Here is a 15,349-nt window from a genome sequence, read left to right on the forward strand (position 1 = left end):
GGTGGCTTCGAGGAGTGATGGAAGTTTCTGAGGCTTGGAACTTCCTTGTTGCTGCCTCTGGTTATCTTTTCATCTCACATCTCACTCCAACACCCTAGCATACATTTAATTCTTTCTTCTTTCAACAAACCAGCCACATCCCACCGAGGCAGGGTGGCCCAAAAGGAAAACCAAAAGTTTCTCCTTTTAAATTTAGTAATATATATAGGAGAAGAGGTTACTAGCCCCTTGTTCCCAGCATTTTAGTCACCTCTTACAACACGAATGGTTTATGGATGAAGAATTCTGTTTCACTTCCCCATGAAGATAAGAAATAAACAAGAACTAGCAAGAAAATAGAAGAAAACCCAGAGGGGTGTGTATATATATGCTTGTACATGCATGTGTAGTGTGACCCAAGTGTAAGTAGAAGTAGCAAGACGTACTTAACTTTTTTTTTTTTTTTTTTCAACAAACCGGCCATATCCCACCAAGGCAGAGTGGCCCAAAAAACAAAAGTTTCTCTTTTTAAATTTAGTAATTTATACAACAGAAGGGTTTACTAGCCCCTTGCCCCCGGCATTTTAGTCGCCTCTTACAACACGCATGGCTTACGGAGGAAGAATTCTGTTCCACTTCCTCATGGAGATAAGAGGAAATAAACAAGAACAAGGACCAGAAAGAAAACAGCAGAAAACCCAGATTGGTGTGTATATACATGCTTGTACATGTATGTGTAGTGTGACTTAACCCGTAAACGGTCCAAGCAGATCTACGTTCATGTGTAGTGGTCCAGAAGTAGATCTATGTTTTTTAAATATTTTCAAATATAACAAAAAAATGCATAGATCAAAGTTTTTTTACATGTTTTCAAATGTAAAAAAAAAAATCTACTTATTTTTACATACTACCAAATGTTGAAAAAACGTATATATATACGTTTGGACCGTTTATGGGTTAAGTGTAAGTAGAAGTAGCAAGACGTATCTGACATCTTGCATGTTACTGAGACAGAAAAAAGACACCAGCAATCCTACCATCATGTAAAACAATTACAGGTTTTAGTTTTACACTCACTTGGCAGGACGGTAGTACCTCCCTGGGGGGTTGCTGGCTACCAACCTACTACCACAGGACGGTAGTACCTCCCTGGGCGGTTGCTGTCTACCAACCTACTACCTAGAACATTTAATTCTTCTTCTTTCTTCTTTCAACAAACCGTCCTTACCCCACCAAGGCAGGGTGGCCCAAAAGGAACAACGAAAGTAGAACATTTAATTATCCTCATCAATACAGTGAAGCACCATGTTGACATCACACTCTCATATCTATGGCTTATTTTTACTGGAAAACTAGTCTCTTCTCTGCTACATACCTTACCCTAAGCCTTGCTCTGCACATGAAAACTCTTGACTACTTATAGTAACCCCCCACCTAATCCATACATCTGCCACAATGCTTCCCTATCCACTCTCTTATATCTTCTTTCTTCTTTCAACATGCCAGCCGTATCCCACTGAGGTGGGGTGGCCCAAAAGGAAAAACAAAAGTTTCTCCTTTTAAATTTAGTAATATATACAGAAGGGGTTACTAGCCCCTTGCTTCCGGCATTTTAGTTGCCTCTTATGACACGCATGGCTTACGGAGGAAGAATTCTGTTCCACTTCCCCATGGATTCTCTCTTACATGCCTTTTCTAAATCCATAAATGTGTCAGCATAGTTGCTGATCCTCCTTTACATGTGTTGTATGCATAGATTAGTTGAGTATCATAGTACCATCCATGTACTTTATATAGAAGCTCCCTAGGCCTGTGACTGTATGACGTCATGGGGTAGAGCTTGAGGCAGTGAGAAGAGCTGCCTCACTCTCACTCGGCGTTCAGACATCCAGGCAGTAACACTGCAGGCTGGGCCCATCCCTTCCTTACCACAGTCTGACAATATATATAGTGTTACCATCCAACAAGGTGTTTACCTTCAACCCTCGTTACTCCTACCGAACCCCATACGACAAATTGGTGGCAGCGGTGGGATTGTAATTCTGACGATTACAGCGATTTCTGGAGATAAATTTCTACTGAGCCGGTCGCCATCTCCTGACGCTAGGCCGACCTAGCCAGCCAGCTACCCCTGCAAGCGTCTACCAGCCTCTACATTATTCACTGGTCAGTCTCTGTATTAGTGTTTATCTGCTTATTTGCATCACTCCTGAGGGGTTGACCCGAGTTTGCAAAATAAGCCAGCAACCAGTCTGTGGTGAGGGAGTCAGCCAGCCTAGCCTACTCCATCCAGCCTTTGTCTGCCAAGCCAGCTTTCCACCCCTGCTGTGCTCATCGTTAGAAGTTATCGAGCCATTCTGTGTGAAGGGTTAAGCAAAGCCAGCCAGCAACTAACCCAGGTGACTAACCCAGGTGACTAACTCAGTACTCAAGCAAACCACGTGGGTACAGTCTTCATCGCTTGTGCTTCAAGCTCCAAACCATTCCGAGTGTTTTTTCATCCCTGTGGTGCTGTGGTATTTCGTGGGTTTGTTTTAAGCCAGCTGGCTTAGTGTTTTCGCACCAGTGAGGGTGTCCCCAGTGAGGCTTACGCCGTTCATCCCATAGGCCCAGTTACCACGTGGTCTCGCCACCGCGGCCTCAGCCCTGCCTCAGCTGCCTCACTCACTCACCCACTACCACTGTTTTTGTAGCACCATATTTTAAGGACCACATAGGGGGTCAAGAGCTAGAGTGTGTCTTCATCAGTGGCGCCACCATTGAAAGCCTCCTGTGTGAAGTCCATCGTCGATTTAAGCGCAAATTCTTTGAGTGTGGAGAGAAGTCAGCGATCGCAGACAGCCACGAGACGACATAAACATCCACCACCATCCTCCAACCTTCCACCTCATTCTTCACCAAGTCGCTACAGCGATAATATCTTTCAGAGACATTTGCGAGTGTTGAGACATTTCTTTTTGTGTTTCCAGTGATTTCTTAGTGACATTCAGTAACTCTTGATTAGACTCAGTGTTTATTATATACTGTATGCAATAATTTTTTTTCTCTTCTTAATTCCGTGTTAATTTTCGTGCATAATTTCATGTCTGTTGTGTTGTGCTCCTTTTTTTTATACTTGAAGTAAGTACCTTAGTGTTTTTTCCTTGTTGTGTGCAACACATATGAGCAGTATAGAACTTGTGTTTCCACTTCAGAATCACCTTGTGTTCTCAGTATTCCAGTGAAGTAATTCAGTAATTTATTACCTTATATTCTGCATCACAACTCAGTGTTGTCTGTTATATTTTCCTGCCAGCATTTGTGTATTCTGTTTTGTTCTCTCTGTGTGTTGAACATTTTTGTGTTAATTCCTTTCATTCAGCCAGTGTCTAATCTGTCTTATTTCCACAGACAATAGTGCCATTATTTTGTGCAAGCAAGAAATTATTTTTCCAAATTTTTCACACATCAAGTTTTATAGCAAGAAAAATCTAGTACAGTGGACCCCCGCAAAACGATTACCTCCGAATGCGACCAATTATGTAAGTGTATTTATGCAAGTGCGTTTGTACGTGTATGTTTGGGGGTCTGAAATGGACTAATCTACTTCACAATATTCCTTATGGGAAAAAATTCGGTCAGTACTGGCACCTGAACATACTACTGGAATGAAAAAAGTTCGTTAACCGGGGGTCCACTGTATTGTGTTTATATTGATGTGTTGTGTTCTGCATCACTGTAAGTGCTCAAACCTTTTGTTCTGTGTTTTTGCACCTATTATCTTTCATGTTTCATTGAACAAATTCACTCTTTGTGCAATTTTTAAGTTGTTCATTTAAAGTAAATTGTTCTTTTGTTTGTTCAGTAAGTGTTGTTTAAGCTGCAATTAAGAGTTAAAGTGTTCACTCAGTTCATTCCTTGCTATATTTTCTTTTCTTGTAAACTGTATTTTCTTGTGTGTGTAATTTTTTTTATTATTGCACATTGACTCCTTTTGCAATAATTTTTGTGCAAGCATTGTGCTGTCATTAAAATTTTTCTTGCAGAAATTTTATGTAGTATTGTGCAGTACTTTTGATTAGCAATTGTTATTTGCAGTATTACTACAGTTTATTTCAGTGCAGTTTCTTATGCTCTGTTCTGTGCATAATGTTTTATTCTTTGTGTGCCATTTTATTCTCTTTTTAGTGAATTGTTTTGCTCAGTTTTTCTTAATTGTGCACAAGATTTATTGAGTCCATTTTAACTTTTTTTTTGATTGATTCAGTATTTTATTGTGTATTTTCCTGTTGCATTGAAAGTAAAGACAACTCACTGTGCCATTCATTCAATTTTAAAGTAAAGTTGAGCAAATTAGATTTGAGTAAAGTACAAGTTCTCTTGATTTTCAAAGTGTTGTTCATTCAGTTGCGTATTTTTCTTGTGTGAGTTCTTTGCTTACTGTGTGACCTGTCAATTTTTAATTACTTATGCAGAATAGTTAAGCATTTTCTTCCCATTTAAGTTCACTGTGTTGTGTGTTCCTCAGTTACATTTTCCTTTTATTTCTCTAAATTCTTGTTTTACATTTTGCAAACATGTCTCAAGTCTTCTCAAGTGATGCCTCAGCACATGCTGCTAGTACAACCATTAATGCGTCAGTCCAAAATTCGAGTAATTCCTTATCAAACAATAGACATACTCAGACTTCTAGCCTGCGTAATTTCAGTCGTGATCCGTATGGTGCTATGCCATTGTTCAATGGTAACCTAGACAACCTAGAAGCTTGGTTTACTGCTGTTTGAGCCAGAGCTAATGCTTCAGTAGATGGTCCTCCATCTGAGAGTTGTTTAATTAGTATCGGAAAGGAGAGTTTAGCCCGTTCTCCAGCCGCCTCACATGTGTTCAACTTGATTTGTATGAAGGACTTTCAAGATCTAACCAGGTGGCAAGATTATGAACAGTTAATCCGTAACTATCTTGAACCGGTGTGAGAAACCGATCCTTTTGTCGTTCTCAAAGAATTAGTGTGTACAACTCCGAGGCCAGAGGAGTCATTAGATGAGTTTGCCCTTCGTCTTAATAACCTAATGACCTCATTCGTTAAAGCAGGTCAAACTTCCAAGTACCTCACAGACAATGATAAACCAGCCCTTGAAGGGTTTGCTAAATTAGCAGCATTCGGAGTTATCAAACAGCTAATGCCACCGACATCAATGTATGTGTACAATTTTAGTCCTCTAAATGCTACTATGGGACTGCTCGCAGCTCTCATCCATGTACGCAATTTGTGTCCCGAGGGAACCTTCCCTTATCGAAAGTCTACGTCAACCACTTTGTCTACTCCTGTACTTCCTCTAGTTTGTGCTACTACCAAAACTCCCAATCTAAATCACTCGCGATCATCATCCAAAGCTAGTGTTAACAGGGCCGGATTACCACATAGGCAAACTAGGCATTTGCTTAGGGCCCTGCGCATTTGGGGGCCCCGCGGTCCAAGGGGTTCAGGTGCTCGTCCAAGACTGTGCAAAGGGGTCCCTACCTAAAAAGTTCAAGTGTTTGGAGAGTAAAATTGATTTTTAAAAATTAATCAAAATTTGAAACATTTAAGAAATGCAGGTATCTCAGAAACCTTCCCTAATGTTGACATAGTGTATCGCCTTTACCTAACACTTCCAGCTACTAACTGTGAAGGAGAACGTTCATTTTCTGTTTTGAAAAGAGTGAAAACCAGCTCTGTTCAACAATGAGCCAAGACAAATTTTGTAACCTAGCCTTGTTGACCATTAAGTCTGATCTAACAAGAAATATTGATTTTCAGAATATAATTGATGATTTTGCCAATATGAAATCCAGAAAAAAAGTTTCTTTAAGAAGTGCCTGTGAATATAAACAATTCTTTACTTTCTTGAGTTTATATGATTTGATAGTCTTATGCATGGCGCAATGATAACAATAATGGTCAGTGATTTATAAAGCGAATAATAGTGCTGTAGTGGTTATGCTGAATATAACAGGTACATGATGTCACTACTTTAATAGCCTAATCTAGTAATACTATGCAGTCTTGAGTTTATTCTCTTTAACCCTTTCAGGGTCCAAGGCCCAAATCTGGAGTCACGCACCAGTGTCCAAGAATTTAAAAAAAAAAAATTTGTTATTTTTTCTTATGAAATCGTAGAGAATCTTTTTGTGAAGGTAATAAAACAAAAAGTACGAAATTTGGTGGAAAACTGACGAAATTATGCTCTCGCGAATTTTGACGTGTCAGCGATATTTACGAATCGGCGATTTTGCCGACTTTGACTCCCATTTTAGGCCAATTACATTATTCCAATCAACCAAATTCTTAGCTATTTCACTAGTATTACTTCTATTCTATCGACTGAGCACAAGAAATCGCCAAGTCAACTGTTTCAACTACAAAATAAAGTGATCGGAAATTGTTAATTTGGCCAATTTAACACAAAGTTCAAAATATTCCAATTTCAAAATAGGGTCCAGAATGAACAATGTAAGCATTCCTGGCACTAAACTAACATTTCCTCTGTTCATTAGTTATGTTTTGAGGCTTTACAAATAAATTCCATTTTGATTTTTTATTCACATAATGAATTTTTATTCACACCAAAAAATAGAAGATTTACTGTTTTGCAATACTGTAATAATTGTATAAATATCATCACCATATTTGTGAATGTATATTAGACCCACCAGCTGACGTGTATTAGACGTGTGAGGTCGTTTGTTTACTCTTGAATATCGGCAAAAATTTAACATTTCTGCTACTTTGAGCTCAGTTTCAAGCCATTTCCTGTGCTAAAACCAATCAAAATCATCTCTATTTCTGTAATATGTCTTCCATTCTATCAAATGAGACCAAGAAATCGCAAATACAACTATAAAAAACATACGAAAAAACACTGTAAAGTTGCTGTTTTAATCGAAAAATCATGATTTCATTTTTTTTCTCTCATTATACACAGTGTGCTGCAGGATCTGTTTTATGTGGTGCACACATACCACATAGATGTATTCTCTCATATCTAGGCCCAAATGTACCACTCACAGTTTATCAGAGTGAGCTGAGCTCATGGCGTAGATCTACGGTTTGGACCCTGAACGTAAAGCCGTAGATCTACGGGACGGACCCTGAAAGGGTTAAAATGTATGATTTAACAAGATAGTTATAATGGCTGTTGGTAAATGGTTTTGGTTGTTTTGATGTACTTTCCCTATTAAATTTAATCTAAATAGCCAGAATGCATTTAATTAGACCTTAAACAGGCTCACACCGACCCACCCCCCCACCCCCAAGCTGGAAGGGGTCGCTTCGCTTACCCGTAACTCAAAGGGGCCCCGCCAATCTGAATAGCCTAGGGCCCGGAGACTTCTTAAATCTGGCCCTTAGTGTTAAGAGTTATCATTCCCGTAGCACTCGTAGCATGTATAGTACCTATAGTCAAAGAACTTGCAACAATTGTGGTTTCCGTGGCCATATTGCAATTAATTGTCCTGATAGTTATCCTAAGAGGCATCGTACTGATGATGAGTACCAGTCAGATCTTCCCTACTGTACTTATCATAGAATACATGGACATGACACATCTGAGTGCAATGCTCTCTACAACCTTCAGTACTCTAGATCATTCCGTGGCCGTTCCAACCGCAGAGCCAGGAGAGGAAATAGAGATCGGGGTTCTCAGAACAACCAGAACCAGCCTCGTTTTTCCAATTCGGGGGAATCTGAGCGCCCCAGTCTACTCGTCCAGTCGTGACAGTAGGTGATAATGAGTACACCATCCCAGTTCAAAATTCCTATGAAGCCAGTCTTGAGAATGACAACCCTGCTGTTGATGTTGCTTCACACGTCTCTGACGTAGAGGAATTTGGGGATGAAGTAGAAAATGCCTTCTCCGATGACAACCCACCCTTCTGCTTGGACATAACTACAAACGAAACGATAGGTCCTTTAGTACAAGCTTCTATCCATAATGCGCCCGTTCATGTGTTCATGGACTCTGGTGCGCAAGTTAATATCATCAGGTCTAGCTTGTTTAAAGAGAAGCAGTTACGACGTGTCCTCCTTGTTGAACCAACTACTGTAACCTCCCTTAGTGGAGTAGCTGGTTCCCTTTTGCGTGTCCAAGGTCAAACTTCGCTCACCTTTTCTATCCAAGGTAGAGACTTTACTGCTGCTTTTCTTGTTGTCGACCAAATTACTTTCCCTGGTGACCTTCTACTGGGATTTGCTTCCATGTGAGACTTACGCATTGTGCTCGACCCTTATCGATGGCATGCCCAAATTGACAACTTGATCGTTCCATTTTGGGGTTACCAGCTTGGATCAGAGATCTGCCATACTGCCGCAGAGTACGATGTACGGATTAAGTCCTTACAAGCCAATGCATTTTCCAGTAGCATACCCAAGCGGTCAGGCACTAGTAACTGTCACTCCCATCTGTGTTCCACCTACACCTTCAGCCATGCAAGATAGTGTATTGCCTCAAGTGTCCGAGGACACTCAGACTGCCTTGAGTGCACAGCCAATCCCTGCAATGACTGGTAGTTCAAGTAGTAGTTTCTCCACAGGGGATGCCTTGTCGGAAAACGATTACTTGAAACTAGTAATGCCATCTCTTGTTGTCACATGCCGTCTGCAGAAAAAAGTCTCTGTTGCGGCTAGTGCTCTCACTAGAGTGTCTGTTGTTGTTCCTAATGTTCCAGATGGTGATAACGTCCTAGTTGACAGTGATTCCTGCAAGGTCAAGGGTTTATTTGTTGAACCTTCCTTACACGTTGTAAGAGACAGTAAGATCCATTCATTCCTTGCTAACACTTCAGGTCACAGTGTTCGTCTCAGAGAAAATACCAATCTCGTTGACCTGGTTCACTATCCTTACCCTGTTCAAGTACAGGATGACATGCCACTTGACCAGTGGGTCGGTGCTATTTCAACAGGGGAGACCTCATCCACTCCACTGGATCAATCCATTCCACCAGTTGAGGAGAAAGACTTAGCTCCCACTGACTCCTCAGACGAAGTCAAGCGTTTGTTAACTCTGTTGAACAAACGTTGTAGAGCCATTGCCTTACCAGGTGAGAAGATGGGTATAACGAACTTATTGTCCCATCATATTCCATTTGAACCTGGTACTAGACCTATCTATATACCTGCATACAGAATGCCTCATTCCCAAGTTGCTGTCGCAGAAGAACTGATCAATCAAATGCTCGATGATGGAGTTATTGCTCCTAGCAATTCACCCTGGAATGCGCCCTTGATCCTAGTGCCTAAGAAGGATGGTACTTGGCGCCCGGTGATTGACTTTAGGAAGTTAAATGCGAAAACTATTCCAGATTGTTTCCCACTTCCTGTACTAGGTGATCTTTTACGCGACACTGGAGATAAAGTCTTCTCGACCCTGGACTTGTTACAAGGGTTTTGGCAAGTCCCTCTTCACGAGGACAGCCAAGAGTTAACTGCATTCTCTACTCCCACAGGTCATTATCACTTCCTTCGAATGGCTTTTGGATTACGATCCTCTCCTATCACGTTCTCTAGACTCATGACCAATATCTTTTGAGGTCTTATAGGTAAAGCACTTATGGTGTACTTAGATAACGTAATTGTCATGTCCGAAGATGTGGATACACACTTGAAAAGACTTGATATAGTACTTGGTAAGCTTGAAGAAGCCAATTTAAAGATCAAACTGTCCAAATGCCAATTTTTCAGATCAGAAATTAAGTTTCTTGGTCACGTAGTCACTCCTAGAGGGGTTACGACTGATCAAAGTAAAGTAACGGCAGTACTAAATTTTCCATCCCCCAAAACTGCTGATGCTGTAAGATCTTTTGTGGGTCTAGCAGGTTTCTACAGATCTTACATTGCTAATTTTTCTTCAATAGCAGTTCCTCTGAGTTGCTTAAGAAAGATGCTCCTTTCGTTTGGACCTTCCATCAAGAAAGAGCATTCCAGACACTAAAAGAAACGCTAACGTCCGCTCCCATTTTGAAATTCTCAGATTTTTCTAAGCCCTTCTATTTGACAACTGATGCTAGTTCAATTGGCATAGGTGCCGTACTAGCTCAGAAGACTGATGGCAAGTACAACGCAGTTGCATTTGCTAGCCGAGTCCTTATGAAGGCTGAACGTAATTATACAGTAACGGAGCAAGAAGCTTTAGCAATAGTATGGTCTTTAAAGCACTTCCGAGACATTATTTACAAGTACCCTGTTCATGTCTTGACAGACCATGCACCACTGATACCTTTATTCCAGAATAAACAACCTACTGGAAGTTAGCCAGATGGACCTTGACTATCCAAGAGTTCAATCCCACTTTTGAACATTTACCTGGCAAGTCAAATGTAGTCACAGATGCTTTATCGCGACACATTAGTGTAGTTACTGCAGATCCTCCATTTACTGCCGAGGATGTAAAGAATGCCCAAAGAACAGATCCCATGTGGTCTGGTGTGATTCGATTCCTGCTCCAGGAAGATCTTAATCTGACTGTGAAGCCACCAGCACCCATCAGTGACTTTGTAATGAGCCAAGAATTACTGTATTGAACAGCCGAGTTGGGTACTCCAAGTAGAAGAGTATATCAATTAGTAATTCCACAGTCACTAGCGAATGTAGCTCTACAGCTAGTTCATGATGCGCCAGGTGTTGCACACCCTGGTATGGATCGTTCTGTGAAACAAGCCAGAATGAAATACTTTTGGCCATGTATGGCAACTGACATTTCAGAGTATGTTAAGAAATGTAGTGTTTGTATGCAACATAAAGGAAATGTCAATGGCCCTAATCCAACCCAGGTGTACCCAACCACTAGCAAACCGTGGGAAAGAGTTGCCCTTGATTTGTTAATCAATTTTAAATGTTCCCTCCAAGGCAACAAACATCTGTGTGTTATGGTAGACCATTTCACCAGATATTGTGAATTAGTTCCTTTTGCAGATAAGACTGCAGAGACAGTAGCTAAAGCGTTTAAAGAACGCATTATCTGCAGGCATACCACCCCTAAGCCCTTAGTGACAGATAATGGAGGTGAATTCTGTAATGAGATTCTTGAAAATTTGTGTACTTTGTACAAGATCTCTAAATCCACCATTGTTCCTCATCATCCTGCCAGCAATGGGTTAGGTGAACGAACCAATAAGAAAGTACTTGATGTCTTGAGAGCCATTATCAACCCCAATAGTGAAACTTGGGATGAAGTTATACCAGATGTTCAATGTGCCATAAATTCTGCTTACAATGCTTCCATAGGTGATACTCCACATTATGCATTGTATGGTGTAGACAATCGTTTACCCTATGAGTTGTTATATTCCACTCCAAAACCCAATTACAACCCTGATGATTTCGTAGCAACTCGTACCAGCATAGCTCACAGTGTTTTTAGAAGAATCTGTGAAACACTTCATAAATCAACAGCAGAATTTACTAGAGTAACTAATAGCCGTGCTAAGCCGTCAAAAGTTAAAGTAGGTTCAAGAGTAATGCTGACAAATTTCAACTAAACATCCGCAATGCCTAAGCTCGATCAAAAGTTTGTTGGCCCTTATCGCGTTGTAGAACAGATCACTGACAATAAGTATAAGGTTAGAGAAATTAGTACTGGTAAGTACAAAGAATCGCATTTAGATCATATGAAATTAGTATGCGATGTTGATGATGTTGCTACCCAGACTAATGTGACAGATGCTGACAATCCTCTTGACTCTGTACCCTCTACCTCTGATACTCAGTCAGATAATCAACCTGAATGTCGCTATGCTTTGCGTACTCGACAAGTAATGAGAAACCCACAAGTATCTTTTGTAGATACTCATTCAGATCTCCCTCAGTCAAGGCATGTGTTAGCCATTGCAGAGGAATTCGATCCTCCCACAGATGATAACCATTCTGCATACGTAAACCTCACCCTCACAGAATTGGGTTTAAATGTACATAGTCTGTATAATCAGATGACCGAGATGAAGGAAATTGTCAACTGTTTGTATTAACTGATCAGTTTTTTCAGATTTTTTTTTTTTTCGTGTTCACGTTCCCTCCATATTCTGAGAATTTGACAGTAATTATCTGAGTGCACCAGATTTGCTTTGCTGTTAATTTCACCTTGTATATATATATATATATATATATATATATATATATTTATTCTTCCTCAGAATCTGTAGAGTGCATGAATACAGATCGATCGATCAATTCCATCCATAATGTACAGTGATTTGTTCTTATAAGTCGTAATGCATTACAATGAAACTCATTATGATACCATGCATTAGTTCTAAGTTATATATGTCTTTGTTATTGTATAGAATCAGCCCAGAACCACCTGCCTGTTCAGCCTATAGCCGAGTAGTGTATGTCGAGACGACATACGTAACATGACCGAGCTGTCAGCATAGTTGCTGATCCTCCTTTACATGTGTTGTATGCATAGATTAGTTGAGTATCATAGTACCATTCATGTACTTTATATAGAAGCTCCCTAGGCCTGTGACTGTATGACGTCACAGGGTACAGCTTGAGGCAGTGAGACGAGCTGCCTCGCTCTCACTCGACGTTCAGACATCCAGGCAGTAACACGGCAGGCAGGGCCCATCCCTTCCTTACCACAGTCTGACAATATATATAGTGTTACCATCCAACAAGGTGTTTACCTTCAACCCTCGTTTCTCCTACCGAACCCCATACGACAAATGCAACAGAGTTCTTAACTTTTTCCACGTATTGTTTACTAACATGTTTCAATGTAAAAACTTGGTTTACATGTCACCTACCCTGAACAAAACCTAATCGTTAATTTACAATCCTACATTTTATCTTATCCTTAACCTTTTCAATAATAATTCTACTATAAATATTTTAAGCCTGTATTTGTTTTACATGATTGTAGGACTGCTGGTGTCTTATTTCTCTCTCATAAATCATGCAAGATTTCAGGTATATCTTGCTACTTCTACTTACATTTAGGTCACACTACACATGCATGTACACATTTATGTATACACACTCATATGAATTTTCTTTGATTTTATCTTAATAGTTCTTGTTCTTATTACTTTTCCTTTCACATTCACGGGGAAGTAAAATAAGAATCTTTCCTCCGTAAGCCATGCTTGATGTAAAAGTCAACTAAAATGCTGGAAGCAATGGGCTAGTAACCCCTTTTCCCATACAGCCTACTCAAAAGAAAAAGAAGAAAAACACCAAAGTGAGATGTTTGAATGTGCATAGGTGTAATGCGAATAATAAGAAAGAGATGAATGTGGATGCTATGAATGAAAAGAAGCTGTATGTCCTAGCTCTAAGTGAAACAAAGCTGAAGGGAGTAGGAAAGAGAGAAATAAATGGGATTAGGTCAGGGGTTTCTAATAGAGTTAGAGCTAAGGAAGGAGTAGCAATAATATTGAAGGGTAAGTTATGGCAGAAAAAGGAGAAGTATAAATGTATAAATTCAAGGATTTTGTGGAGTAAAATAAGGGTTGGATGTGAAAAGTGGGTTATAGTAAGTGTTTATGCACCTGGAGGAGAGAGAGAGAGAGATACATAGATAGATATAGATATAGGCAGATAGATATAGATAGACAGATAGATAGATAGATAGATATTGACTGTTGACTGATTTTGGGAAATGTTGATTGAGTGCATGAGGAGTTTTGAACCAAGTGTGAGAGTACTTGTGATTGGGGATCTCAATGCTAAAGTGGGTAAAAATGTTGTGGAGGGAGTAGTAGGTAAATTTGGGGTGCCAGGGGTAAATGAAAATGGGGAGCCTTTAATTGAACTATGTGTAGAAAGAGGTTTGGTGAACCATTGGTTCACCTGGAGGAAGTTGACTCACCTGCACTGAGGAGGCAGCACCACCACCTACACCGATTCTATACACCGGGCCACCCACCTTCACCACCTGCGCACCTGAAAATAATCATCATCAATCTTCAGCCAGACAGAACCAAACTTTACTATAAGAACCTGAGATTCAGCTAAATTATCTCCACAGAGCCATTATATAGTGTCAAGACTTTAGTAGTAAACCCTGAATTGCTTCTGGAAATGTACCAGTTCAGGAAGACTGAGAAGCAAACTGAGTTGACATTTAAGAATGAAATGAGGGCAGTGGTTGATCTACTACAGAACTAATGAAGCTTAAACTTCAGGGCCCCTAATCCCGGAGGGGCCCCAGAAGCGACTTTAGTCCACATTGCTTAAAAATTTGGGTCAACTGTAGGAGAAGGGCATATAAAGGGGTTTGGTACAAATAATACCTATTTTAAGAAAAAAAAGGATAAATAAGTATACAAGATACAATATAGGGCATAATGACGGTAGTTTGCTGGACTATGTATTGGTAGATAAGAGACTTGGGTAGACTTGAGGATGTACATGTTTATAGAGGGGCCACAGATATATTAGATCACATTTTAGTTGTAGCTACAGTGGGATACATGGAAAATGGAAGCAGCAAGTAAGAGAGAGGTGAAGGTTTATAAACTAAAGGAGGCAGTTAGGGTAAGATACAAATAATTATTGGAGGATAGATAGGCTTGTGAGAGTATAGGAAATGGGGGTTAAAGAGGTATGGGTTAAGTTTAAGAATGTAGTGTTAGTGATCAGCAGAAGTATGTGGTTACAGGAAAGTGGGCACGAGAGAGAAGAAGAGCGATTGGTGGAATGATGATGTAAAGAGAGTAGTAAGAGATAAAAAGTTAGCATATGAAAGGTTTTTACTAAGTAGAAGTGATGCAAGGAGGGAGGAGTATGTGGAGAGAAAAAGAAAGGTCAAGAAGTATGTGAAGTACATGGAGAGAAAAAGAGAGCAAATGAGAGAGTGGGTGAGATGTTATCAACAAATTTTGTTGAAAATAAGAAAAAGTTTTGAAGTGAGATAAGTTGAGAATGCCTAGGAAACAAAGGATGACACGGTGCAGTGGCTTACACCCCCATATGTCAGATATGAGGATGAGGAACAGGATGGGAAATTCTTGAATTAACTAAATTTTGAGTCTGGGTCATAAAAAATTCATTTAAATTGTTGACCCTTAGCCTGATCAATGGCTCACTAAAGAGTGAGTCATACTGGGACTTCAGTATCTCACTCATTTCTTTGCCATCATCTGTGTAAGTCCCATCTTGTCTAAGCAGGAGTTCAATACTGGATGTAGTTTTTGTCCTAGATTTGGAATAGAAAGAAATATTTTATTTTTGTTTCAATTTCATTGATGACTAAGTTCTTCCCGAGTTTCTTGTCTCCTGTATGATTCCTTAAGCTTCAGTTTCATATTTTCTATTTCTCTGACCAGTGCCTCATTCTGTATTTTGATATACTGGCCCCTTTCAGCAGCTCTGTGATTCTTTGCCTTCACCTGTATAGGGAGTGGCTTTCTCTTC

At 40.0% G+C, this 15,349-nt stretch overlaps 1 protein-coding gene across 1 annotated transcript in view; it reads right to left on the reverse strand.

Moving 5' to 3' along the window:
• Nucleotides 1-15,349, reverse strand: part of Pfas (phosphoribosylformylglycinamidine synthase) — a 295,039-nt gene that overhangs the window by 125,866 nt on the left and 153,824 nt on the right. The window contains exon 12 of the mRNA XM_070100647.1: nucleotides 13,803-13,876. Within this exon, the coding sequence (XP_069956748.1) occupies nucleotides 13,803-13,876 (74 nt within the window). The remainder of the gene's footprint in view (nucleotides 1-13,802; nucleotides 13,877-15,349) is intronic.

This window comes from Cherax quadricarinatus, chromosome 73 (genome assembly GCF_038502225.1).
Source record: "Cherax quadricarinatus isolate ZL_2023a chromosome 73, ASM3850222v1, whole genome shotgun sequence".
Lineage (NCBI taxonomy): Eukaryota > Metazoa > Arthropoda > Malacostraca > Decapoda > Parastacidae > Cherax > Cherax quadricarinatus.